At 31.7% G+C, this 25,571-nt stretch overlaps 4 protein-coding genes across 4 annotated transcripts; 2 read left to right on the top strand and 2 right to left on the bottom strand.

The window, feature by feature from the left end:
* The first annotated feature begins 1,470 nt into the window (after positions 1–1,470).
* Positions 1,471–3,619, top strand: LOC131621813 (uncharacterized). The gene is made up of 3 exons (XM_058892849.1): positions 1,471–2,147; positions 2,226–3,390; positions 3,461–3,619. The coding sequence occupies exons 1-3, from the start codon at positions 1,471–1,473 to the stop codon at positions 3,617–3,619; spliced, it is 2,001 nt and encodes a 666-aa protein (XP_058748832.1).
* Positions 3,620–3,843: 224 nt separating this feature from the next.
* Positions 3,844–5,129, bottom strand: LOC131621812 (protein MAIN-LIKE 1-like). Its single transcript, XM_058892848.1, has 3 exons — positions 4,674–5,129; positions 4,489–4,563; positions 3,844–4,392 (listed from the first exon to the last, which is right to left on the bottom strand). The coding sequence occupies exons 1-3, from the start codon at positions 5,127–5,129 to the stop codon at positions 3,844–3,846; spliced, it is 1,080 nt and encodes a 359-aa protein (XP_058748831.1).
* A 39-nt stretch (positions 5,130–5,168) lies between these two features.
* Positions 5,169–5,830, bottom strand: LOC131621811 (uncharacterized). Its single transcript, XM_058892847.1, has 3 exons — positions 5,775–5,830; positions 5,429–5,615; positions 5,169–5,351 (listed from the first exon to the last, which is right to left on the bottom strand). The coding sequence occupies exons 1-3, from the start codon at positions 5,828–5,830 to the stop codon at positions 5,169–5,171; spliced, it is 426 nt and encodes a 141-aa protein (XP_058748830.1).
* Positions 5,831–9,984: 4,154 nt separating this feature from the next.
* Positions 9,985–11,718, top strand: LOC131621757 (protein SHORT-ROOT-like). The gene has a single exon (XM_058892805.1). It carries the CDS (start codon positions 10,097–10,099, stop codon positions 11,432–11,434), a length of 1,338 nt encoding a protein of 445 aa, XP_058748788.1. The 5' UTR covers positions 9,985–10,096; the 3' UTR covers positions 11,435–11,718.
* The last annotated feature ends 13,853 nt before the right edge of the window (positions 11,719–25,571 follow it).

Below are 25,571 nucleotides of genomic sequence, written 5' to 3'. Positions count from 1 at the left end.
ATTAAGGTATTATATCATTATCATATCATAATTTTGCTTATTTATTTGTTAATATATATTGGATGACAGTTTGACGATTAGGCCGTGCTAACTTATTTGGTGTTTAGTAGAAATAATAGGATCAAAGAATGACATATGTTTACTTGATTTAGAAAGCATTTTCTAGAATATTTTTGGATGCATATGTCAACAATTTATTTAGATATATGAACTCTACAAGGTGGTGATAAATAATCTCAAGATGCCAATCCAAAAGCTGGAGGGAGGTCATCATCAGACATCTATGCAATTATTATAATCTTATAGCACCATATGTAATAATTAAATAGTAAGTAATTAATAATTATATATATTTTTAACTATTAGAGTTTGACCTAACTCATCTTTACAAAACCGGTTGGTAAGGTGAGGAGTGTCCATCTATATATCACCCCTTCACGCCCATCATTCTTTTTGGGCTTGATGTGTGAATATTGAAAATTATATCCCGTACCCCTACATTTATCCCAATATCCCTACAATTTTAAAAAAAAATTCAATTTTGTCCTTTTTCAACTTTTAACTTTTATTTTTTATTTTTAATTTTTTTAATTTTACTGTTTGTACGGACATTTGAGTGGCTGGAACCTGTACGTTGCTTTAACAGGATATCCCAAGATGCAGAATTCCGGTTAGTTAATATCCAAAACCGGACAACCCAGGGTTGGGTGTTCCGGTTGCCATTTTTCTCAACCGGATATCCCACTAATGGGTGTTCCGGTTTGTTTTTTTCTCAACCGGATATCCCATTAGTGGGTGTTCCGGTTCCTTTTTTTTCATTTTTTTTTCAATTTTTTTTTTTCGTTTTATTTTTATTTTTTTTAATTATATATTAAACTAAATTAATTTTATATATTTAGGTGTGGATCCTCCTTTGATGAAATGCGATGTAACTCAAACATGTGTGGATACAACTGATGTTTTTGTAACTGGTCAGAAATTTGTTACAAGAGAAGAGGCGATAAGTTGGATTAAGGAGGTTGGAATCAGAAATAAAGTGACAGTTATAATAACTCGTTCAGATGCCAAAACAGGAAAGAGAGGAAGAAGTGATAAATTAGTATTTGGTTGTGATAGAGGTGGAAAATACAAAAAAAAACAGATAGCGAAACCCAAAGTGCTAGTAAGAGATGTGGTTGTCCTTTCAAAATTAGGTCAACACCGTCGAAAGATGGTTCTGGATGGAAGATCGATGTAAAATGCGGAGTACACAACCACGGGTTACCTGATAGATTTGAAGGTCATGCTTTCGTAAGTCGACTAAATACAGATGATAAGCAACATATTGTTGACTTGACAAAACGCCATGTTCCACCAAGACACATATTATTGTCATTGCAAGAGCGTGACCCGGAGAATGTAACTCAGATCACGCAAATATACAAACATAAGAGTAAGATACAAAAAGACATAAGGGGTCCTAGAACAGAAATGCAACAATTGCTCAAGTTGGTTGAAGAATCAGGTTATGTTTATTGGAGTAGGAAAAAGGATGAGTCAGAAGTTGTGAGAGATATTTTCTGGGCTCATCCAGAATCAGTGAAATTGTTGAATATGTTTCCTACTGTATTGATTATGGATTGCACATACAAGACAAACAAGTACAGGCAACCGTTGTTTGAAATAGTTGGTATGACATCAACTAAATTAACATTTGCTGTTGCATTTGCCTATATGGAATATGAGCAGACAGAGACTTTTTGTTGGGTATTGGATAAGTTGAAACATTTGTTTATCAAGCAGGATGATTGTCCTCAAGTAATCTTGACTGATAGAGATCTTGCTTTAATGAAAGCCATTGAAACAGTATCTCCAAAGACAACTAATTTGCTTTGCCGATTTCACATCAACAAAAACGTGAAATCAAAGTGTAAGGAACATGTTGTGGATGATATGCGAGAAACAGTGGAGAAAATGTGGTTTGAACTGACAAAGGCTAGTGATGAGATGGAGTACCATCAAAGGTTGAAACAACTTGAGGATGCATGTGTTGACTCCAAAGGTTTTATTGATTATGTGAATGACACATGGTTGACACCGCACAGACATCGATTTGTTGAAGCATGGATCAATCAAGTGTTACATTTGGGCAACACCACAACAAATAGGTATGTTTATGAGATTTTATCGACATTATTTCTTTATCTTAATATTACAGATAATTAGTTGTTTTGTTTTATTCAAAGGGTGGAATCTGCGCATTGGAAACTTAAGCAAATGTTAGACAATAGCTTAGGTGATTTATGCAAATGTTGGGAGGCTATGAATGACAATATCAAGATACAAGTGGGCAACATTAGAGCTTCATTTCAGAAGAGTTTTTATGAAGTTGAGCATGCACACACTAGTCCTTTTTATTCAAATTTGCGTGGTTTAGTATCAAGAGCTGCATTGAGGCAGATTGTTGAAGAGTGGTTGAGGATTGACATGGTAGGTACCGATACGCAAAAGTGTGGATGTACTCATAGAAAAGTATATGGGTTACCATGTGCTTGTGAGTTAGGGAGATATACATTGAGTGGTGATGCGATACCAATTGAGGATATTCATATTCATTGGAGAAAACTAAGTATGGAAGGAAATCAAGATGTAGATGCAGATGATGGATCAGAAGTAGACATGACAAATGCAATCGATGAAATCTGGAAAAGGTGGAGGTCATTAGATGTTGTCGGAAAAAGAGCATTAAAAAGCAGAGTGTGTGAGATTGCTTATCCGACTACAACAAAGATGTGTCCACCGCCTGAAAAAATTAAAACCAAAGGAGGGGTTAAGAAGAAAGGGAAGAGACCTGTGGGATATGATGTTTATCGTGATCCTTCAGGATATGAGTATGTTGATCAAGCACATTCAAGTTCGCAAAGATCTTCAAAGAGGTTATGTTCACAACTATCCCAAACCTCAAAAAATAAAGAATTTGATAAATACATTGTACAATTTCCAGATTACATCAGACCATTTATTGATGACATTGTTGATGTAAGAGATGATAGAAATTCTGGGTTTAGAGTCATTGCATCTTTGCATGGTTATGGCACAAATGGATGGTCAATGGTTCGTCAGGATTTTGAGAAAGAAATTATAGGTCCTAGAAGAAAGTTGTATGAGGATTTATTTGGTAAACGCCTTCCAACAGTGAGATCATCGTTGGTGATAGAAACTTTACGACAACAGCCACCAAATAAATGGATGACGTTACCTGAGTTGGGCTACGTAATAGCTAATCGGTATAACGTTATTCTCGTCTCTTTAGGTCACCCTAGTTTGAGTTACTTTCCTATGACGAGTGCACATTCACCTAATGCATCCATTTACTGCATCGGATTTGTCAATGGAAATCATTGGGTTCAGGTAATTAGTAACACAATTTAGGTACATTCAATCCCTATTTGACTTTTTCTGATATTTATTTTGTGTGCAGGTAAACATGAATGAAGGATTCCCGTTGCCACCTGTCACAACTGATTGGAGGAAATATCGCACAAAATATGCAACTTCTTGGATGGTAGGATTTGCCGGGCGGTTACAACATTGGCAACGGCTTACGCCTATACTGCCAAAATATGTCAGCTTAGATTGATTTTATGATATTACAACATTGACACTATTTAGTTTGATTTTATGATATTAAAACATTGGTACTATTTAGTATGATTTTATGATATTGGATTTTAATATGTTGACAAATGGATTATAAATAGTTAATCTCAAACTATAAGTCTCATAATAATACATACGTCTACAAGTCTCATAACAATACATAAGTCTCAAACTAAAACATAAATATAAACATAAAATGTGACATCAATCAGACTCATTGTCATAAGTAATTGGACCTTCCCTAGGTAATGGTCCGCCCTGTGCAAGTCTGAGTGCTCTAAATATCTCCAGAAACTGTTCGTCTTCAGGAACAGCCTGATGACGCTGTAAGTAATGATGAAGCTCATGAGATATATATGATAATCTCGGGTCTGAAGGTCCTTCGTCATAGACAGGCACTGGTACCTCCATCGGCTGATCATCCTGTGGTGCTCTTATACGAGGATGTGACACCGTATAATACCACGGCAAATAATCATCGTCTGTCTCATATGGCATGGTGGCAAACGCAGCTGGGGGATCATCGTGGGATCGGCTCACCTGCAACACACTCTGCATATATGTAGCCCACTCAACATCCACATCAAGTGTGTCTACATTAGGAGGAGCAGTCGGTATGTACTGTCTGTATCCAAACTGACGCATGCATCTGTCAGGTAAATATAGAACTACAGTACTATACCACTTCAAACCACCCCGGTACAAACAGATATCATCAAAAGGACGGTGCACCCTATGATCCTCAAAAGGGCGCTAGACGATATCGTGAGGAGTCAACTGATCTAACACAGCTCGGATGTCAGCCACTTTTTGCGTCCCCTTCCTATATTCCTATTTCATCGCCCTAGCCATCGGACTATCAATGCCACATAACCCAGAAGTACCTCTCTCTCCAACAGTTGGAAAGTACTCATGAATCCAACACTATAACAAAAGTAAAAGTTACTATTATAAATTAAACTAAATTATAATAAATTAATTAAACTAAAATAGTAGATATTAAGTATAATGAAATCATAAGTAAAATTTTGAACCTGAAGAAGAGAGGCATAACCGCCAAGCTGCTTGCATGAATAAAATGAGGCATCCCCTAAGTATCTGTACAGAGTAACCAGTGCAGCTGCCCCCCAACAATATCTTCCACAAGTATTCAAATCTCTCAACAGTGGTAGATATTTTGCCTCGACAAGAGTAAAAGTCTTGTCGGCAAGAATAGTACAACCTAATAGCAACATCATGTATGCTCTCATAGCGCCTGTAAAGTTATTTGCAGCTCTTTGTTGCTCAAAAACTTGCTTCAACCAATCCAATTTATAGTAAGGACCCCTTACAGCAGAAGCCTCTGTAGTTGCATCACTCAGTGAAACACCAAACAACTCAACAGCTAGATGGATAACATCATAATCGGTGACATCAACATCGGGGTCAACCAGCTCGCCCCTAATCGGTACATGAAGAAGACGTGAAACATCATCTAGCGTGATGGTCATCTCGCCGAACGGAATATGAAATGACGAGGTTTCAGGATGTCATCTCTCAACAAAAGTAGATAATATATGTGTATCTACCCTGGCCAAACTAGTATGCTGCAAAGATGACAGGCCAGATGCAACTAACCAATCTTCCATCTGCCTTGGGAGCATTGCCGGAACCCATCCTATTAATTTGATGCCATGTGCAGCAACCTTTAAGGTTGGCTTTGGTCGTCTCTCCTGAAAATAATTTGTAATATATGTTAATATATAAGTACATGTAATTTAAAAAAACATTTAAGAAAACATTTACATACCTCGCCTAACCATAAATGACAGACAACATGACTCTGATATCTAACCAATAAAGATGTATCAGTAGGTCCTCCGGGAAATGTCGGATGCTGCAGACCAACCTCAGGTGTAGCTCCCTGCTGTCCTTCGCCGTCAGCCTCTCGACGTTGTCTTCCTCTTTGACGCGTTCCGTCGATCGCACCCCCTCTTCTTCGAACCACAAAAAAATAAAAATAAAAAATAGTTAACAATTAAATAAAATGTTATTAAAAATTAAATATAATATTAAAAACAAAAAAAAACTAAAAAAAATAAAAAATAGGAACCGGATACCCCAAGGGGGGTTATCCGGCTGAGGGAAACAAGAACCGGAAACCCCATTGTTGGGTTATCCGGCTGGTAATAACAAGAACCGGAAACCCCATCACTGGGTTATCCGGTTGGTAACAACAAGAACCGGAAACCCCATCGCTGGGTTATTCGGCTGAAAAAAAATATGCAAAAACTCACTCTTTGATTGAAATAAGAATCGGAACTGGGATGATTGGGATATCCGGTTTTAGAAAAAAAAATTCTCTTATCTCCCCTACAAGCGAAACTGTATGAATGAGTGAAAAAGTTAAAAATTTTAGAATTTTTACTATTTATACAGGGGTAAATTTGTCCGAATTTTTTTTTGTAGGGGTGTTGGGATAAATGTAGATGTACGGGGTAGAATTTTCGTGAATATTAACGGTGGGCGGCCCATGGTCCGATCAATAGGCTCTGATATCATATTAGAGTTTGACCTAACTCATCCTTACAAAACCGGTTGGTAAGGTGAGTAGTGTCCCTCTATATATCTATCTCCAATCAATGTGGGACTTATTTATTTATTTGTTTGTTTTATATTATTTATATTTTAAAAATTTGTTTTGTACTAAGAATCGTCTCGTCGTCCTTCACGAGGACTAGGGTTGTCTTTATGGGCATGTAAGTAAGACAGACTACCGTACAGGACCTCAAAATTTCCACGGTTAAAGTGTAATTAAATTGGACTTCATAAATCTTTGTCGCTATTAAAACGTGGTTAAAAAGGGTCTCTAATTCTTTTGTCATGGTAGAACCATGACTAACCTACACAGGATAGCTAGGATTTTATCTTTCACCTTCTCTACCTCTACGCTGAAAATTACTACTTCTTGGAGATTATTGTTGATTGTCTTTGATAATGAGAGAAACATTGGTCCCAAGGCTTCGTCAAGTCTTATCACAACCCTACAATTTTTTTGTAAGTATAGCAATAGATTAAACGATATTTTCATCAATGCAATTGGATACATGGTCTTCACGGTGAGTATTTTCTTTAAACATCACTCTTTTGTTTTTCTTCTCGAGTTTGTCATCAAAAGTCATCTCAAAAGTTAACAAGAAGCCAAATAATTAATCAATTATCATTGTGGAAAAATTGTGCTTCTTCAATGGCAGTAACCTTCATGTCCAACCTCTTTAGTAGAAATCTCAAAATCTTTCTTACAAACTTATCGCCTGACATATAAAAAAAAAAGACAGGATTTGTTCCAAAAGGATCGTGTAAAATTCAAAATGAAATTATTTTTTTGATAAAAAATAACGCATCAACGAATAACATAATCAATAGTATACCTCTCAATAATTTACGTGACATAATGTTTAACATTTTGCCCATAAAAATAATTCAATCCATATAAAATAACAAGTATATTAATTTAGATAAAATGAGTCGTCCCTAAAGTTGCTACTATCTTCTAGTACTATAGTTATAATCTCTCATCAATAACCTAACTCAATATTTGACAATGTGATGATAATTCTGACCTAGTTTCAAAACTTGATGAGCTGAGTATGTAGTTTGATGAATGCTCTTTTATAAAACTCTTTATTTCCCCAATACCATAAACAATGCATAACATCTCTCCTAGCAAATTTTCCTATCTCTCATATGCAACACATTCAACCAAACAGGCATGACACACTCTCATAATATTAATATCGAAGTCAACAATGTTTTAATATTCCAACAACATCAAATCTTGTTTTAATTTAATATGTAGTTTTAGTTCTTATCTAATATCTATATTTTTTTTTATCATCATCTCTTTGTTTGCATTCTAAGTTGTTTGTTATTTTTCTTTTAGTATCATATGTTTGGCATCCAATGATAGAGGATTCCTCGCCCACATATTTTATGTCCAAGAATATATGTTCTATTCCTTTCGAATGAGAACTTGTTTGATTAAACAAAACATTACAACGACAAGAAATTGATGGCTTCCTTTGCCCACAAAAGGATTTGTTTATAACGATACAACTATTAAATGACAAGAAAAATGCTGTTTTTATACCAAACACATACACTACTATGTATCTCAATCTTCACCAATACAATTAATGTTAGAAAAATGGTATGATAATCCTGGATATCTTCAAGAATCGTGTTTGTACACTTTCCGAACAAAGTATTTCGACCCTATTCTTTGTCTGGGTTCACGAAATCTTTGCGGGGATAATTCTTGAAGAACGATCTGTTTCTGACAATGGAGAACAGATCAGAATGTAGAGAGGAAGTGTGTAATTCCGTCAACCAAATTGAGACCAAAAGACTCCTTATATAGGAGACCAATAATAGAGACGAAAGGACACACCTTTTCGGAAACAGTTATGTCTGTTGGAACGGGTGCAACTATTCAAACCGAATTGTTATGCCCCTTGGACCCCGGCAGGGCGCTGCCCCGCACCCCGCCAGGGGCTCCGCCCCTTGGACCCCGACGGGGCGCTGCCCCGCACTCCGCCAGGGGCTACGCCCCTTGGAACCCCGTTTCTATTACTCATATTCAATTACACGTTTGGCTCGACGAGCGTGCACTCCGCACTACCCTAACTCGTTTCAAACTTAACGCATAATTGCATTGGCCTATAGTAAATCACATTACTACCAAAATGCATTGATGATACTAAAATCACCAACAATTAACAATGAAATATTATAAATAAATATGTATTTTTTTAAATATAAAAATTATTTTTATTTATTTTTTATTTTTAGATGAAGAGATACCAATATGAAATTATATCATTAACATTTTATATTTTATTAATTAATTTTATTTTACTATTAAAAGTTATTTTTAATATTTGGCTGTTAATTACCAATTTCATAACTTGATCAACCGACATTTTATTTTTATTAACCAATTTTATTTTACTTCTAAAAATTATTTTTTATATTTGAGCGTTTATTAACCAACTTCATCATTTATTAACCAATTTATTTACTTGTCATTAATCAACTTTGTTGTCCTACTAAATCATTTTTAATACTTGAACGCTTATTAACCAACTTCATCACTTCATTAACTAATTTTTTATATTTTATTAACCAATTTTATTTTACTACTAAAAATCATTGCTCATGCATTGTTCACGAACATTGATTGTTGTGGAATTTGGAGTCTTAATGCAATTCTATCACCTTTAATCATAATAAGAGTTATGGAACTTGCAAAATATTAAATTGTTAAACAACTTGAGGCGTGTAAGAATATTGTCTGTAAGAATTTATTTGTCTCATATGCGCAAATCCTCTAGAATTCAACAGATTTTTTTTAATATGAATCTGAGGTATCAGAATAACAAGAATCTCCAAAATAACTTGAAGATGTAACCAAAAGCAAAAGAAGTAAAGAATATAAAGAAGTACTAATAGTACTAATATTTTTTGAGCGTATAAACATAGTATAGTACTTAATTAAGAGACAAGAGTGATAATATGATCAAACATGATCAAGTTATTTAATATTATATTTTATGTAAAAATAAAATGAAATAGATTAATGTTAATTTTAATCTTTTATTAAGTTAGTTTGTATAATTTTTTAGCATTAAATACATACGGTAATATAAAATATGTTATATTTAAAATATGTATTATTTAAAATATTTATAAGTCAACAATATTTTAAAAATTACAACTTTTTAAGACCTCCAAAACAGATATAAAGTTCATTACTTCAAAATGTTTTTTTTTATATAATATTTAGAGGAGTTGAGTTTATGAGATTTACCAAGATCAGTGAAAATCTCAAAACTTATAAAATATTTTTTGAGATATTTATATGCTATCCCTCAACTATATTGTAATTTTTAAAAAATACTTATTTAATAATCAATGCTATCTTTAAAGACGGGTTACTATGCATAGTTTAAAATTTGTCAATGTTAAATTGTTGTTGAATAAGATTGTATAAAATGTCTGTCAAATTAAAAAATATCTAAATAAAATTATTATTTATTTTTTTATGATTAAATTACGATTAATCCATATACGATTTTCAAAAATTTAAAATAACTCTTGTTATAATATATATATATATATATATATATATATATATATATATATATATATATATATATATATATATATATATATATATATATATATATATATATATATATATATATATATATATATATATATATATATATATATATATATATATATATATATATATATATATATATATATATATCCATGACAAGTTTCGAAAATGACCTATATACAATTTCCAAAACACAATAGTTTTTAAGCACAAAAGAGGTTAGAAAACATAGCACAGCTAGCACAGGTACTTTTCTTCAAATTCAAAGAGTGACACCATAAAGAGAATCAAAGCATGGAGATAAGTCCTTACAATACTTCCAAGAAAACAACACACTTGAAGAAGTTGATCAACCAAAATAACTATATTGTTCGTGAAGCTTCTTCACACTTAGACATGATTCCTACATCATCAAGCAATCATCAAACATCTTCAGATAATTCAAGTGAAACATGTCATCATGATCAAGATGGTAAATGGTCTTCCAAACTTCTCAAAGAGTGTGCAATAGCAATATCTAATAGAGATTCATCCAAAATCCACCATCTTCTTTGGATGTTAAATGAGTTATCTTCACCGTATGGCGATATCGATCAAAAACTTGCTTCCTATTTTCTACAAGCTCTTTTTTCCAAGGCAACACAATCCGGTCACAAGTGTTACAAAACTCTCTCTTCAATTGCTTCCAAAAACCACTCTTTTGATTCTGCGAGAAAATTGATACTCAAGTTTCAAGAGGTGAGTCCATGGACAACTTTTGGACATGTTGCATCAAATGGTGCTATTTTGGAAGCTTTAGAAGGAGAGAAAAAAATTCATATAATTGATATTAGTAACACTCTTTGTACTCAATGGCCTACTCTTCTAGAAGCTTTAGCGACAAGAAACGATGAAACACCTCATCTTAAGCTCACAATTGTTGTCACAAGCAAAAACTCTAGTGATGTTGTTATGAAGGAAGTTGGTCAAAGAATGGAGAAATTTGCTAGGTTAATGGGAGTACCTTTTGAATTGAATGTTATTAGTGGTTTGAAACATCTAAGAGAATTAACAAAAGAGAGATTAAGAATTCAAGAAGATGAAGCAATAGCCTTGAATTGTGTTGGAGCATTGAGAAGGGTTGAAGTAGGAGAAAGAGAAAGTTTGATCAAGTTTTTCAAATCACTTTGTCCTAGAGTCATAACATTTGTTGAGGAAGAAGGTGATTTTGTAAGTGATGATTATGTTAAATGCTTTGAAGAGTGTCTCAAGTTCTATACACTTTACTTTGAGATGCTAGAGGAGAGTTTTCCACCAACAAGTAATGAAAAGTTGATGTTGGAAAGAGAGTGTTCAAGAAGCATAGTTAGGGTTTTGGCATGTGATCATGAATTTGATCATGATAATGATGATGAAGAAGGTGGTGATGATTGTGAGAAAAGAGAGAGAGGAAAACAATGGTTTCAAAGACTAAAGAATGAATTTTCACCTCTTGGATTTAGTGATGATGTTGTGGATGATGTCAAAGCATTGCTAAAAAGGTATCAAAGTGGTTGGTCACTTGTTGTGCCTCAAGGAGATGATAATATCTCTGGAATTTACTTGACTTGGAAGGATGAACAAGTTGTTTGGGCTTCAACATGGAAACCCTAGAAACTTATGCATGATTTTGTATCTATATATATTATCATTATTCTAGGATATAGCTATATATGAACCTATATGGCTAATGATGATATAGAGAAAATAATGAAGAGTGTGATTATAATAAATTAAGAATGTTTGGCTTGCTATGTATGGATATATAGCAATTAGGATTGGATTTTTCTTTTAACTTTCTCTTTTGATTTTGTATACTTTGTAATTTTTCTTGTGTCCAACTTTCATAAAAGAGCATGGCATTGGAGTTTGTGTTGCTAAAAGTTTTTTTTGCACTTAATATATATTGTTCTTGTTTGAAGGTGTTTGAACTTGTGCTCTTTTTATGAATTCCATTTGTTTCAGTGCAATGCTACCTTGTCAGATTCCAGAAAGATAAACAAAAAAAAAAATTCTAGTATTTAATTATTACCACATTCAACTATACATTAAGTTGTTAAAATGGATGAGTTAAAACTTTCTTACACATGAACTAAAACACATAAAATGGTGTATTAATCTTGTTCTCTTTGCTTTGTAATATACATTTGTTTTGAGGCAACTTTGTACCAAATAATTAATGATATAATTAATCGAATGATTATGTGTAGTTGACATGATGACATTACTTTATGCATGTCACTATCCCCACATAGTAAATTATCTTAATTTTCAAAAAGAACAAAACGAAAAGATAAACAAAAGAAATCTAAAATCTAAATTAAGATGAGATGTCAATTGTCCCAAATAGTTAGTTTGGTTGGTGAAATATTAAATAAATTATATTCCAAAGGTAGTGTTTGAATTATAGGGTTTCCGCAAACTAATTCGAAAAAACAATTGAATCTCTAACTGTCCTTCATATATAAAAGATTATACGTAAAATTTGAAGTATGTTTTAATCATAATTTGTTCTTATACTATTTTTTTCGTCAGAAACTTACTTAAACATTTGAGTGCTAATAATATTGTCGGTCATACCCTAGATTGCTCCAGCGTACCGAAATTTTATTACTCCTTTTTTTTCCAACAAAAATATATGTATGAAAATTGAGCACAGGAATTGTTAGACACTGAGACAGATAGCATAAACGTGTGTTTGCAATTACATGTGAATGCATCCGAGAAAGAGGCTGAAAAGGGTGCAATATAGTGATTAGTGACTCTCTATATTCCCTTTTTCTTTTCTTTTTACTATTAAAGAGGCAACTTGGTGGAAAGAAAAGGGAAGAGACCTTAGTGGGAAACATGGAAACGTACACAATGTGCTATAATTTCAAAAAAGTTATAATCAGCATCTACATCTATAATATTTTCTATGGGCCATGACACAGTTTTTGGGATAGTCATAGTCCAATACCACACAATTTCATGCAATCAATAATTTCGATTTTTGATTTGAGATTGGATGGTTAAAGTCTCACAATTACTTTCATGCAGTAAATAAAATAATGTTTTTTTTAACTCTTTTTTAATTAGATATTGTCTCTCAATAAAGATAGATTATCTAAACCAATCATTAGTTGGTCTAGTGGTAATTGATGCTAGATTTGGTGGAGAAAATCACGGTTCGGATTCCCGCAACTGCAATCGGCTCCAGATAAGAATTTCACTAATATTTTACAAAGGCAGGCATATGGGAATCAGGGTCGGCCCAATCACACAGAAGGTCCCATTTTAATTTAAAAAATGTGTCCAATTTTTTTTTTAAAAAATATAATTATAATAAATAGAAATGGCACATATAAAATATAATTATGTATTAATAAAACAAATTTAATTATAATTATTTAGACTTTGATCAATCTCATTTTTTAATTGTATTAAATTTTTATTATAATATTTTTTTGATTTATTAAAAAAATTTATATCAATTTATATATTTATTAATATTAATGCAAAAAAAAATTGAACTCTTCAAAAATTGGGGGCCCTTAAAAATTTGGGGCCCTGTGCTGTAGAGCCTCTTGCTCCTGCTCAGGGCCGGGCCTGATGGGAATTAATGCTTAAGTCAGATACCAATTCAAAACTGCGCATAATAGATTTTAAGACCCATATATTTTTCAATTTTGCTCGCCTAAAATGATGGTTTCGTCGGCAAACTAAAGAAATGGGATAAGAGGTCCCCTTGACAGAGACCACGCTTAGTAGAAAAATCAAGAATTGGACTTTCGTAGACTAAAACTGAGAAGTGGTGAGATCCTAGTGTGAGAAGTTTAGAGAGGTAAAAGAGGAATTATAGGATTGAAGACTAAAAACTAAAAGAACTTTGGAGGTATCTAAGGAGACGAAGAAACACTTCTAAATACTTTGGATTTGTGAGATTCATATATTGAGAGTTGGAGAGATTGGAAAATAGTTGATTAAAAATAGGAGATTTATGCGCATTTAGATTAAGATTGTCAGGTTGCTCTCTATTGTCATCTTGTGCTCCACGGGAGAGCCTTTGCTTTGTGCAGGTGGAAATGGAAAAGTTTGGTGAGTGAGAGTAGATAGATTTTGGAACATGTGCATTATATTAAATGTTAGTCTCGTCTCTAAAATGTTTTATAACATTATTCCTTCGCGTGGCTTCAGGCCCTTAGAGTAGGGTGTGACACTTGTTTAGATTACATGAGTGTACTTCAGTGTTGCGATCTGGAGATTGATTTTCCACCATTTCATCTTCTAAACCTCCCTCCATCCTAGGTCGAAGATTTCCCATTTCGTCTTCTTATATAAGGATGTCCCTTTACTATGAATAATTATTTCATCTTCTTTCTCAAATGTTCTACTTCTGGTAAGTTTCTCTCTGTTCTTTTTTGTATTCAAGTGATATTGTTTGGTCATCTGCCTATTTTTTCTTGATTTCGTATTCCTTCGTCATTTCTAAGTTTATAGGTGATTTCTTCATCATTGTATTTGCTTTTATCTTCATAATTTATTCGAGGTAATATTTATCTATTTCTTCGTCCCATTATAGTTTTTCTTATTCTTTATTCATCAATAGCCATCTTAGGAAACCCAAACATGAATTTTGCGGAGTTATCCAACATGGATAAAATAAGTGATGATTCCTCGCACATTGGAGTAATTGAATTGGAGGTGTTGGTGTTGGTGCAAGTTCTATAGACCAATATTTTTATTAGAATTTGGTAGCTGTATCAAATTATCTAATAATAATAAGGTATTTATTTGTTATGTTTGTTTTTCCAAAAATAAATAAAGTCCCTAGAATGGATAGTCTATTATATGAAACATTAACTGTGCCTTAATCATGAGATCCCTTAAAACATAAGGACATTATTCTTAAAGTATTTGTAGTAAATATTTATTGTGAAATGGGATAACATTAAAGCATTGAGAATATTGGTGATATTGGTGTACACCACATCTCACAAATCATGATTAAGAGTTATCAAGTTTCATAAGTTAATTGCAAGGTGATATTGGTGTATACCACCATTCGACCTAAAATCATTGCATACCTTAGATATGAAGTTGAGTACTTTATTGGTGATCAAACATTGTCCAAAATAGGATGATCATAAAGATGGTTGAAGGATACTTGTCAAATTATGTTGAGGAACATGAGTGATCTAAATGGAATTTTCTCATCCTGTGTAAATAGATAAATGTACAAGGGTAACAAAATGCTCTATGGCTTATGTTAAATATAGAAATGAGGGAAAATGGCAATTATACACATAAAAATTGTCACGTAAAGGCTTTGTCAAACCACATGACATTTTCATGGCTTGAGTAAAAATGATATGGTACTAGATACCGCTCACTATTTATCATACTAAATGTATGATCTGATATAATTTCCAAAATCATGAGAACCTACAAAATCACACGCTTAAGGACAGATTGATGGGAGATAATAAATAAGTGAAGATTACTCAATTGTACGGTCTTACAATGCACTAGCGTTAATTAGAGAAACATGGAATATTGTAAGGTATGATGTACTTAAGTGAAACATGAAACACCATAAGGTACATTGTACTTAAGTGAAATAATGAACATCATAAGATGCATTATTTTTAAGTAAAAATAAGAACAACGTAAGATACAATACTCTTAAGTGAAATACAATACGACGTGAGGTACGACGTGCTTAGTGGGCTTGTTCTACTTATAACCCACACAAGAGATTATATAAATAGAAGCCTTGTACTGGAGTATTTGTAACTTGACAAAATTAATTTTTTGAAACCCTATCCGCAATTGCTCTCTCTTAAAGTTTTTATTTGAAGCAGCTAACACTGAGATTGAAAGAACTTTGTTCGTGTGGACATTGTAGAGTTGTTGTTCTTTGTCCAACATTCATAATCATTCTTTGGTTTCTGCATCAATGGTTAATCGCCACAAGAGGTAAATATTATATCACTAATCATGTCCACTTATAAGATTCAACTTAGAGGAAATTTATTTTCCGTTGCATTTTATATCGTAATTTGTTTTAGTTGGATGTGATTCTTCCAACGGTTATACCTTCTCATATGATTGTTATACAAATTAGTGATAGTTTTGACTCTATGAAGAGTTTTAATGATGGTGGTAATAAAAATGGGATGCCCAGGATGACGAGGATCTAGAGGAGCCCATGGAGAAGGATAGGAGGCCTAACCCATTAAGGATTGACATTAGGGAGTTTTGTCGAGGTTTCTCTTTCCCTAAATTGCTCGTGGTGACCTCAAAAAATTGTTAAGGATTACTAGGGTAACTTAAGGAATCATGTTTACATGAACGCTTTTAGGGCTATGAATGGTCAGGAATGATGACGAGATTGGGAGGTATCTCGAATCTAGGAAACATTCTAGAACTCACAATGAAGAGAAGATGGTACAAAATGGACAGAAAAATCTTATATTGCGTACGACCTCAGTTTTTAGCAAGGCATAAAGGTTTGGAAATGGTTACAGGGACGCGCATCCATCACGTTGAGCCCGATAATAAGTTATGAAGCTCTTTTGGTGGATGTTCACTACCTATTCACGAGTGCATGTTCTCCATGATGAGGTTTATACTTCCTTTCAACAACTTTGAAGTCGGGGTTTTGAATCATCTCAAGATTTCACTATCTCAGTTGCATCCAGTGAGTTGTTCATATGTGAAAATATTTCAATACTGGTGTGATTACATGGATGTGGTGCGAGATCAAGGGATGATCTTGTTTCGTCAAGCGAAGAAAATGTTTGATGTTCTTGTTGATAATTTGAAGAACTTCAAAGATCATTATTTTTTAGTCATTCCTTGAAGTTATGATGCAGACTCAAGTTTGTGTGTTCTCTTGAAGTTATCCTCATTTTCCCCCCTTAGGTCAGATCCACATAAATGTGAGGATAAATTCCCTAAGTATTGGAATCATAATCATTTCTTGGAGACTCTGAATAAGTATTTTATTCCACTAGAGGAATTGGCACAGGAAGAAGAAGGCCTAAAGGTCGACCCGGTCCCTTCCTAAGACAGTTGAGGTTTTATGGAAGTGATGGCCTTTCAGATGTACCGTTATCCTAACAAAAAATATGGTACATTAAAACACAGTTGATGGTAGAGGCAACATATAGTCTAGAAAGAATAGGGAAATTTGGTAAGAAGTGAGAGTTAATTTTATCATTGTATTTTGTTGTTGCTCTAGTGTATACCTTAATCGTTCTATTCATTATTTTTTGCACTTATCATGGGTTTCATACAACATATAATCAAGAGGAAAAAATTACACCATCGATATTATCATACTAACAAATGATGTGGACCTGGACATAAGTAATATTCCAAACCTGGAACAAGCACAATAGCATCATAAACAAGAAGGCATAATACATCATACCCAACTGTATTTCGAGATTAGTAGCGAAAAATTCAAAGATAAGCCGAGAAATCATATCGTGGAAAATTTAAAAGAGGCCAATGACGACCCTTTGAAGAGGGATAATGATAAATCTCGAAACTATGAAATACCCTTGAAATTACCTAATTTTGAGATACCTAAGGTTGATTGGGTGGTCATGAGGGGAATCAAAGTGTGCTTGTTACCTACTCCATGCAATAATTCCTCGTTACCAAGGGGTCCCGAGCTTCAAAATATGTGCATGTTAGTTTCCTTTAGGGAGATTATACTTACTTCCAGTAGCTGAACATTATGGCTAAGCGGAAGGATAAGGTCGAGATATCGTCCTTCTTGAACGAACTAGTCTTTAAAAGGATCTAGATGAATTGAAGGGGAAATTGGATTCTTCAAAAGAGGAAGTGGATGAGCATAGTTCCCCTTATTCTCTTGCTACCAAGGTTAAGATTTAGGAGGGAGCGTTGAAGGAGAATAAGGCATCATTGTCTAAGATTATAAAACATATCATCGACGTATGAGATTCTATCATTGTCTAAGGCATCATATACTATCCTTAGAGGAGTGTTGATCTGGTTGGATGGTGAGTTGGTGACACATTAGTCTGGGACTTCAGGTGCGTGAGATTTTTATTTGTTCATGAGGAACTTGTAAATGTTGATCTCCTCTCGTCCATTTGAGGGCATCCTTTCTCCTTGGACAGAGATTAGTGGGTTAAGAATCTCTCGAAGGATGAAATTTTCTCGGTGTCATTTTCTTATCATTTTCATTTGACTTCTTATAGTCACCCTCCTTCTGATTGCATTCAAGTTATTCCCCATATTTGAGGTAGTTAGGTGCCATCTACGGTGATTGTGTTCTCTTGGCAACTTCTTCTTAATAAATTTCCCTCCATAGAGAATTTTTTCAAGATAAAGGTAATTTCCAACCCTAGTCTTACTTTATGTCTCTTTTGCGATGTTTCAGTCAAGACGACGTCTAATTTATTTGTAACTTCTTATTTGGTTATTACATTATGGTATAGGATTTTTCAGTTGGTTGGATTGGCATATAGTTTTTTCTGAGGGACTTGGGTAGTCTTTTTGATATATTCATCTCTTTAGATGGTAAAGCGAAGTCTATAGGGATCTTTCTATGATATGGAATGTGGTGTTTTGGTCTATTTGGAGGGTTAAGAATGAGATCGTGTTTACTGGGTCTTCATTAAACGTGAAAGATTTGGAGGAGAAAAGTATTTTTTTGGTTTGGAAATGGTTTTTTGAGGAGATCCGCTGAGACTCTTGCACCTTCACATAATGGCTTCGGAATTGTATCCTTTAGATTAACCAATAGCGAACTGAGATTTATGGACAGGCATTGTGTGTGGGTGTACCTTTATTTTCATGGTAGTGTTTGATCTATTGTTGGTAGTAATATTGGATTGAGATATAGCTTGTTCTTCTTTGTGGTTTATTTTTTTAGGCAAGTTTCTTTGGAGTTTGGCTTGTTGCAGTTTTTGGTGCTTTTTCTATTTGTTTTTATTTGTCTTCTTTAGTTTGTTTTTTCTTGGATTATCGAATGTAGCTTTTAGTATTTCTTGAGCCATTTTTGTGCATCTATACTTTTTTGGGTTCATCCCTCTTTATTGTATATAAATATAATTTTCCATTCAAAAAAATTTGTAAACACTTGAGTCTTTAGGGCCTTCCTTTGCTTGAAGATCTTATTCATCATCATCTGATATGTTGCACCCTCATTCTTCAATTCAAAGGGCATGACGTTGTATCGGTAGTGGACACGTTCGTTCACGAAAGAGATTTTGTCTTTGTCTACTTAAGCATAGGCATTTTGTTATACTTGGAGCACGCATCCATGAATGACAACAATTAGTAGCCATCTGAATCATCTACTATCTTGTCAATGTTGAGAAATTGATACGAATATTTGGGACAAGTTCGATTGAGTTCAGTGTAGTCTACACATATCCTCCATATGTCGAATGCTTTAAACGAAGATAACATTGGATAATCATTCAACGTGTTTTACTTCAGAAATAAATTTACCATGGAGTGGCAGTCCCCTTAACCTCGAGACTAATAGTAATTTATATGCAACATCCATACACCTCAATCTAACGAGGCACATTTTTTAAAAAAGACAAAGTCGTGAGAATTTTCATACCTAAAGTAGATAATAACTAGTAGTCGCAATGTCAGCGCAAACCACAGGTCGACTGAAACAATTAAGAATTAAGACTCAAACTATTTCTATTTCTATAAGTAACTTTGAGGGAAATGAACCTTGTTGTTTGGATGCAAAAATTTGATCATGACCAATTAAGCCAAATTAATTACATGAACCGATTGATTTTGTTTATATATAATACAATATATAAAATGTAAGGATATTAAATATGATATTAGTTGATCATAAATTTTAAATTGATAAAACAACTAGGTTTGTAGTTTATTATTAAATTATTAGAATTTATAATTCTACTATACCTGTTTTAAATATAATATATCCTTTTGAGATGTTTGTTTATTTTTATAAAAAATATATTCTAAAATTGTAAATGTATTAGTTATTTTTTATCATATTTTTAATTCTAATATATTTTTCATGAAAATAAATAAACAGCATCACATAAAATAAATTAATTCTCTTTTGAGATTAAATTTATAAAATAATATTAATTGTAACCAAATTTAAATTTAAATATGATATTATAGTTATATATGTATTTATTTTAGTTTATATAAAGAAATTGTTTGAATTCCATCCTTGTAAATATTTTTTTAAAAAAATATTAATTGTTGATTTCAACTTATGCAAAATTTTGATATGATTTTATTGAACATAACTTTTAAATTTAGATGGACAAAATATAAAAAAAAAAAAAAAAAAACTTAAATCAATTGAAATAAATTTTCAAGATGTTTGGTTTGATAAATCTTTTGTGTTACATAGATATGGTTGAAAATTTGTCTTAAACATAAATAGATATAAATAATAATACTATTAACATAAATAGAAGTGGATCAAATTAAAATTTTCTTTGCAGATATGTAAGTAACTCTCACGTGATTCAAATATAATTATAGAATGAATCTATCAATTTTCAACAAGCAAATCCTAATCATTGGTGCATGCTAAGTGATTTCAATGCAATTATTAGTTTTCATGAGAAAAGTGATAGATGCTCTCCCACAAACAACTTTCACTGATGTGTTTTTTAGTTTGACAAATCAAAAGGAGTTTATGCATCTATACACTAATAGAAACTATTATACACTTGGAATAAAGGGGGAAAACAATGCGATCAGGAAGGGGCTGAAATCACTTGATGCCAAAACTGACTTCCGAAATAGATTAGACGGTCCAGTGAACCAAATACTGGTGGTGAAACCTAAAAAAAAAAGTGGTGCTTACTCTTCTGTTAGGCTTGATAGAGCTATTTGTAATCAAAATTGACTAGATAAATGAAACACAATCAATTACTCCACTTTGATCAAGAATCACTCAGACATTTACCCTATTCTTCTCCATTGTGACAAAGATAGGTTTGATCTGACTAGACAATTCAAATTTCTAAAGGTTTGGACATTAGATGATAAATGCAAACAACAGATTTAAAATAAGAACTTTGGTTATTATGAGAACTGAGAACTTTTAATAATAACCATACGATTTAAAATCAATGCTCAGATATGCATCTATGTGACATGTATTTAAACTAGAATCTAACTATTAATTATTGTCTCTTAAAATTTAAGTAAAATCTGAAGCATTGATTTTAAATCGTAGAGTTATTATTAAAAGTTCTCAGTTATCGTAATAACCAAAGTTCGATATGTCCCATATATATATATATATATATATATATATATATATATATATATATATATATATATATATATGGAGCATATCAAGTGAGAGCATTTTATAATGAGAGATGAGAGGAATAAATATCAATCATTGGATTCACCAAGAGAGAGAAAGTTAATGCATTAATGTGGCTATTAATTTCTCTCTCTTGATGAATCCAATGGTTGATATTTGTTCCTCTCATCTCTCATTAAAAAATGCTCTCACTTGATATGCTCTTTATATATATATACATATAGAGGAGGGATCAAATTACACCCGAAGAGTTACACCACGAGTTACACTCGTTCAATAACTACATCTCGAAATAATATTTTTTAAATTCAACCGTTGGATTGAAACATAATATCATATAGATCATTCCTATAAAGTTTGAGCTTAATCTATAATGATTTACTATGTCATTGAATAACATCAAAATTAACGTTATATGAAAGCTCATTTTGACGTTAATCTTTGGATATCTTGATGATATAGTAAATCATTATAGATTAAGCTCAAACTTTATAGGTATGATCTATATGATATTATGTTTCAATCCAACGGTTGAATTTAAAAAATATTATTTCGAGATGTAGTTATTGAACGAGTGTAACTCGTGGTGTAACTCTTCGGGTGTAATTTGATCCCTCCTCATATATATATATATATATATATATATATATATATATATATATATATATTGATAGATTTGGTTGAATCGAACAGATACAAATTATAGCATATCATGTATCATAGAATAATCAATATCAATAAGAACGGTGTACCTTGTTAGGATTGGAAAGACTGTCGGTTGAGGAGAGGGAATATGAGAGGATTACTACCCTCATTGCCAGTTAGGATTTTCACTGTATGTTAATCGTCTAATGGGGCAACGCTTAAATAACTAAACGGCTGAGGGCAGAGACCTCTCATTGGGCTTAACTGAATGGTCCAACCATCACGGTCCATTCAGAGACAATAACCCAATTAGATAATTCATCAATAAGTGCTTAACAATAATAGACCATAATTCATATTAATAATAATTTATAATAATTGATTAATGATAATCCATAATTGATTAATTAAATAATTAATTCAACATTCTCCCACTTGGATGACAATAATCAATTATTAAAAATATATAAATTTTAATACTAGAATTTTAATTATGGTCAAAACACTTGTTCACAAAACAAAAGTAAATTTCAACATTGCAGAAATGAACCCGATGGGGAAAACATATCATACAAGTCAAAGAAATACATTGTATATTAAAAATGATGAATTTAGAGAAACATATTTCATAAAAGAAAAATATGTTATTAAACAATGGCCCAAACATATGAAAATGCTATTAATAAACTCCCACTAACCCAAACTATCATAAGACTTACTCATGTGTATAAGTCTTTGGGTAGTGATTATACTAACGAGTTTTAAATTATAGGTCATAGAATATCCACATAGGTCTACGAATAGTAATTACATATAGGTATATCCTATTACAAGAGTAATTACATTTAATCACAAGTACCTTCATAATACAATATCATACTCGATAGGAGTATGAATATTTACTTGTACTTTCATATTATGACCTGACAAAAGTGGATTATTGAAGATAGAATAACAAAATATTATTGCATGCTAAAGAATTATTGTGTCTTTTCAATATCAACCTAAACATCAAGTTTTGATGTTTCCTGAGATTAAGAGAATAATATATATCTCAGTATAATAGAATAAGACTTCGTAGAGTTATTGTACATTTTGAAGTCTTTTTAGAATATGTCATATTTTATAGTTCATGCAATATGATTTTGTACACATGCACTCCCACTTATCCAACATGATAACGATTTATCAGAATCTACTAGTATTAAATTAATACTCTGATTATACAATGGGATACTAATTTTATTTTTAGTACAAAACTACACGGAGAAGTGGTAGTATAATATCATCATTAAAGTTTAACAAACTCAACCACATATTTTGCACGTAAACAGAATATATCATTAATTATAGATATAATTTCACATGAAACAGTATGATGATCATATAAAAGGTTTACCATCATTTGAGTGACATCAAATCCCTATAATTATAAATATAGGATTATATACAACATCTTAATAACTCACTCAAAACTCAAATGCTACAATTGTAATCACACACATTTGAGAAACATCTTATACGCAGCGGAAAAATATGAGACTTTAATTCAATTAATATTGAGGATATAACACAAGTAGTCGTAAATTTCCATCAATACCATAAGACTATACTATCCTCAATATAAGTCTCCATAAAATAATATTATATTAATTATATTAAATAAATAATATTTATTTGTTATTTCTATACAATTGACATGTTAATTCTCCCACTTGATAGAAAATAAATAGTTGAATTATTAATCTAAGAGTTTTAAAATATTTATACAAATACTCAACTATTTTCTCTATCACACACTAATCATGTCAAGTAATGTCACACCGATAGGGTATGTCCATCACTTACATAATACAAAGAGAATTGAAATCAATTTTAATAATAAAAAATTAATAATAAATTATTAAATAATAGTTTCAACAATATTAAATAAGAAATATAATGACAATGTACAAATGTTATGTCACCAAAATTCTAATACCGATAGGATATTCGAACCATAATTTACATAATTATAAATCACAAGTAAATTGAACAAAACAAATTATATTAATAGTAACAACCCCGATAGGGTATAACTATTATAAATATTTATTATAATTAAAATAAAAATAATTTTAATTATTTTAGTAAACAAAATTTGTACAATTGTATTCACGATAGGTGAGTTACAATCATGCAAATTAAGATTGATTATATTTTATTCAAAATAGAACATTTTATATAACTGTATCCACAATATGTGAAATTACAATTATATAAATTAATAGTGATTATTTAATTTTTCATAATAAAACTCTCAAAATAATAAGATTTCTAATATACTCATAAAACAATTTTTTTTTTAAGTACATAACAAGAAATCAATTTATGACAATAAATAAGGAGTTTTAATTCAAAATATTTTGAAAAATTAATAATTTTTTATAAATGCACTTTTTATATTTTTCAAAAGGAGTATATTATATTAGAAACAATTTTTCCTTATATGCAATTATATATAATTAGTCATAGGAGATTGAAAATAAATTATGACTAACCTTCAAGAGCATCACATTCATCTTTGCAAATAGAGTCCATGAGCAGAAATTACTTTTAGAATTCACAATAACATCTCAAATAGCTCATAAATCAATCATAATTTATTATATCAAATTATAAAATGATATTTTAATTTGATATAAATATACAATATGAAGAATAATAATTTTAAAAGTGAGCATAAATTTATAAAATTGAGATTATTTTATTTGATATTGTGTATAATTCTAAAATATTTTAACATCAACATTTAAAGCTAATGCAGAAGATCCAATTTCATAATAATACACAATTGAAAAATTGATTATTAGCCAAAAAGTTAGGTAGAAAAATAACCACCAAAGGTTAACTAGAGTGAAAATAAATCCATGGCATTGCACAGTCAGCAATTTTTGAATAACCGAATACTTAACTTGGTATGCTAAGAGTAATAAATAACTAGTATATTGCAAAATATTATTAATATTAAGACTAGAAATATTACCACTAAAAATCACAGAGAAAATAGCTACCAAGAGAGAGAATAGTTCGTGCACATTTATTGTGTTTAATTTGCTACTTAATAGCAAATTTGGTCAAGATGACCTACACAACGATACAATTATTCTCAATATTAGGATATCATTTTTTTTCTTAAAGTTCATCAAACCTATTCACGAAAATCCCAAGTTAAAATTAAGGGTTTATCTCATAATTAAAATCAAAATTAAAATGGATATCCCATGATTCACTCAACAATTTTGAAGTAGTATTTCAAACCAATAAAGTTAGAAAATCCAAAATAAAATAAAATCACATTATTTTATTAGCAGTAAAACCCACGTTCATGATTAAATGGTTTTAAGTATATTCACCTTTTCATAAAATTTGTGAAAATTACCATGAAATCTTATGTTTGAATTAATTCATAGAGTGTCGACTAGTTAGACCAATAAACTTTTATGATAAATTAATTTGGTAAATACACAAACATTTCAAAATAGCCCTAATATGTATCAAAAGGCTCTGATTTGATTTCAAGTGAACCATTGCGTAGCATATATAAAAAGTTGTTATTACAGCCGCAACACGAATTTTTCACAATTGAACCAAACAATTATGCACCGTCAAAATTACAAGTATAAAATATTGATTTTCATGTGTATAATCCAATTGAATCTCAGCGTGTATACAACAAGGTGTTGGAACATCGGGGGAGGGTCGAGTTCGGGAGCATTGTTAATTTCTGGGACATTCCTTTGAGCAACACAC

This window comes from Vicia villosa, unplaced genomic scaffold (assembly GCF_029867415.1).
Source record: "Vicia villosa cultivar HV-30 ecotype Madison, WI unplaced genomic scaffold, Vvil1.0 ctg.000011F_1_1, whole genome shotgun sequence".
Lineage (NCBI taxonomy): Eukaryota > Viridiplantae > Streptophyta > Magnoliopsida > Fabales > Fabaceae > Vicia > Vicia villosa.
Note: the sequence above shows the minus strand (reverse complement) of the source record. Positions and strands in the feature narration are given on the sequence as shown.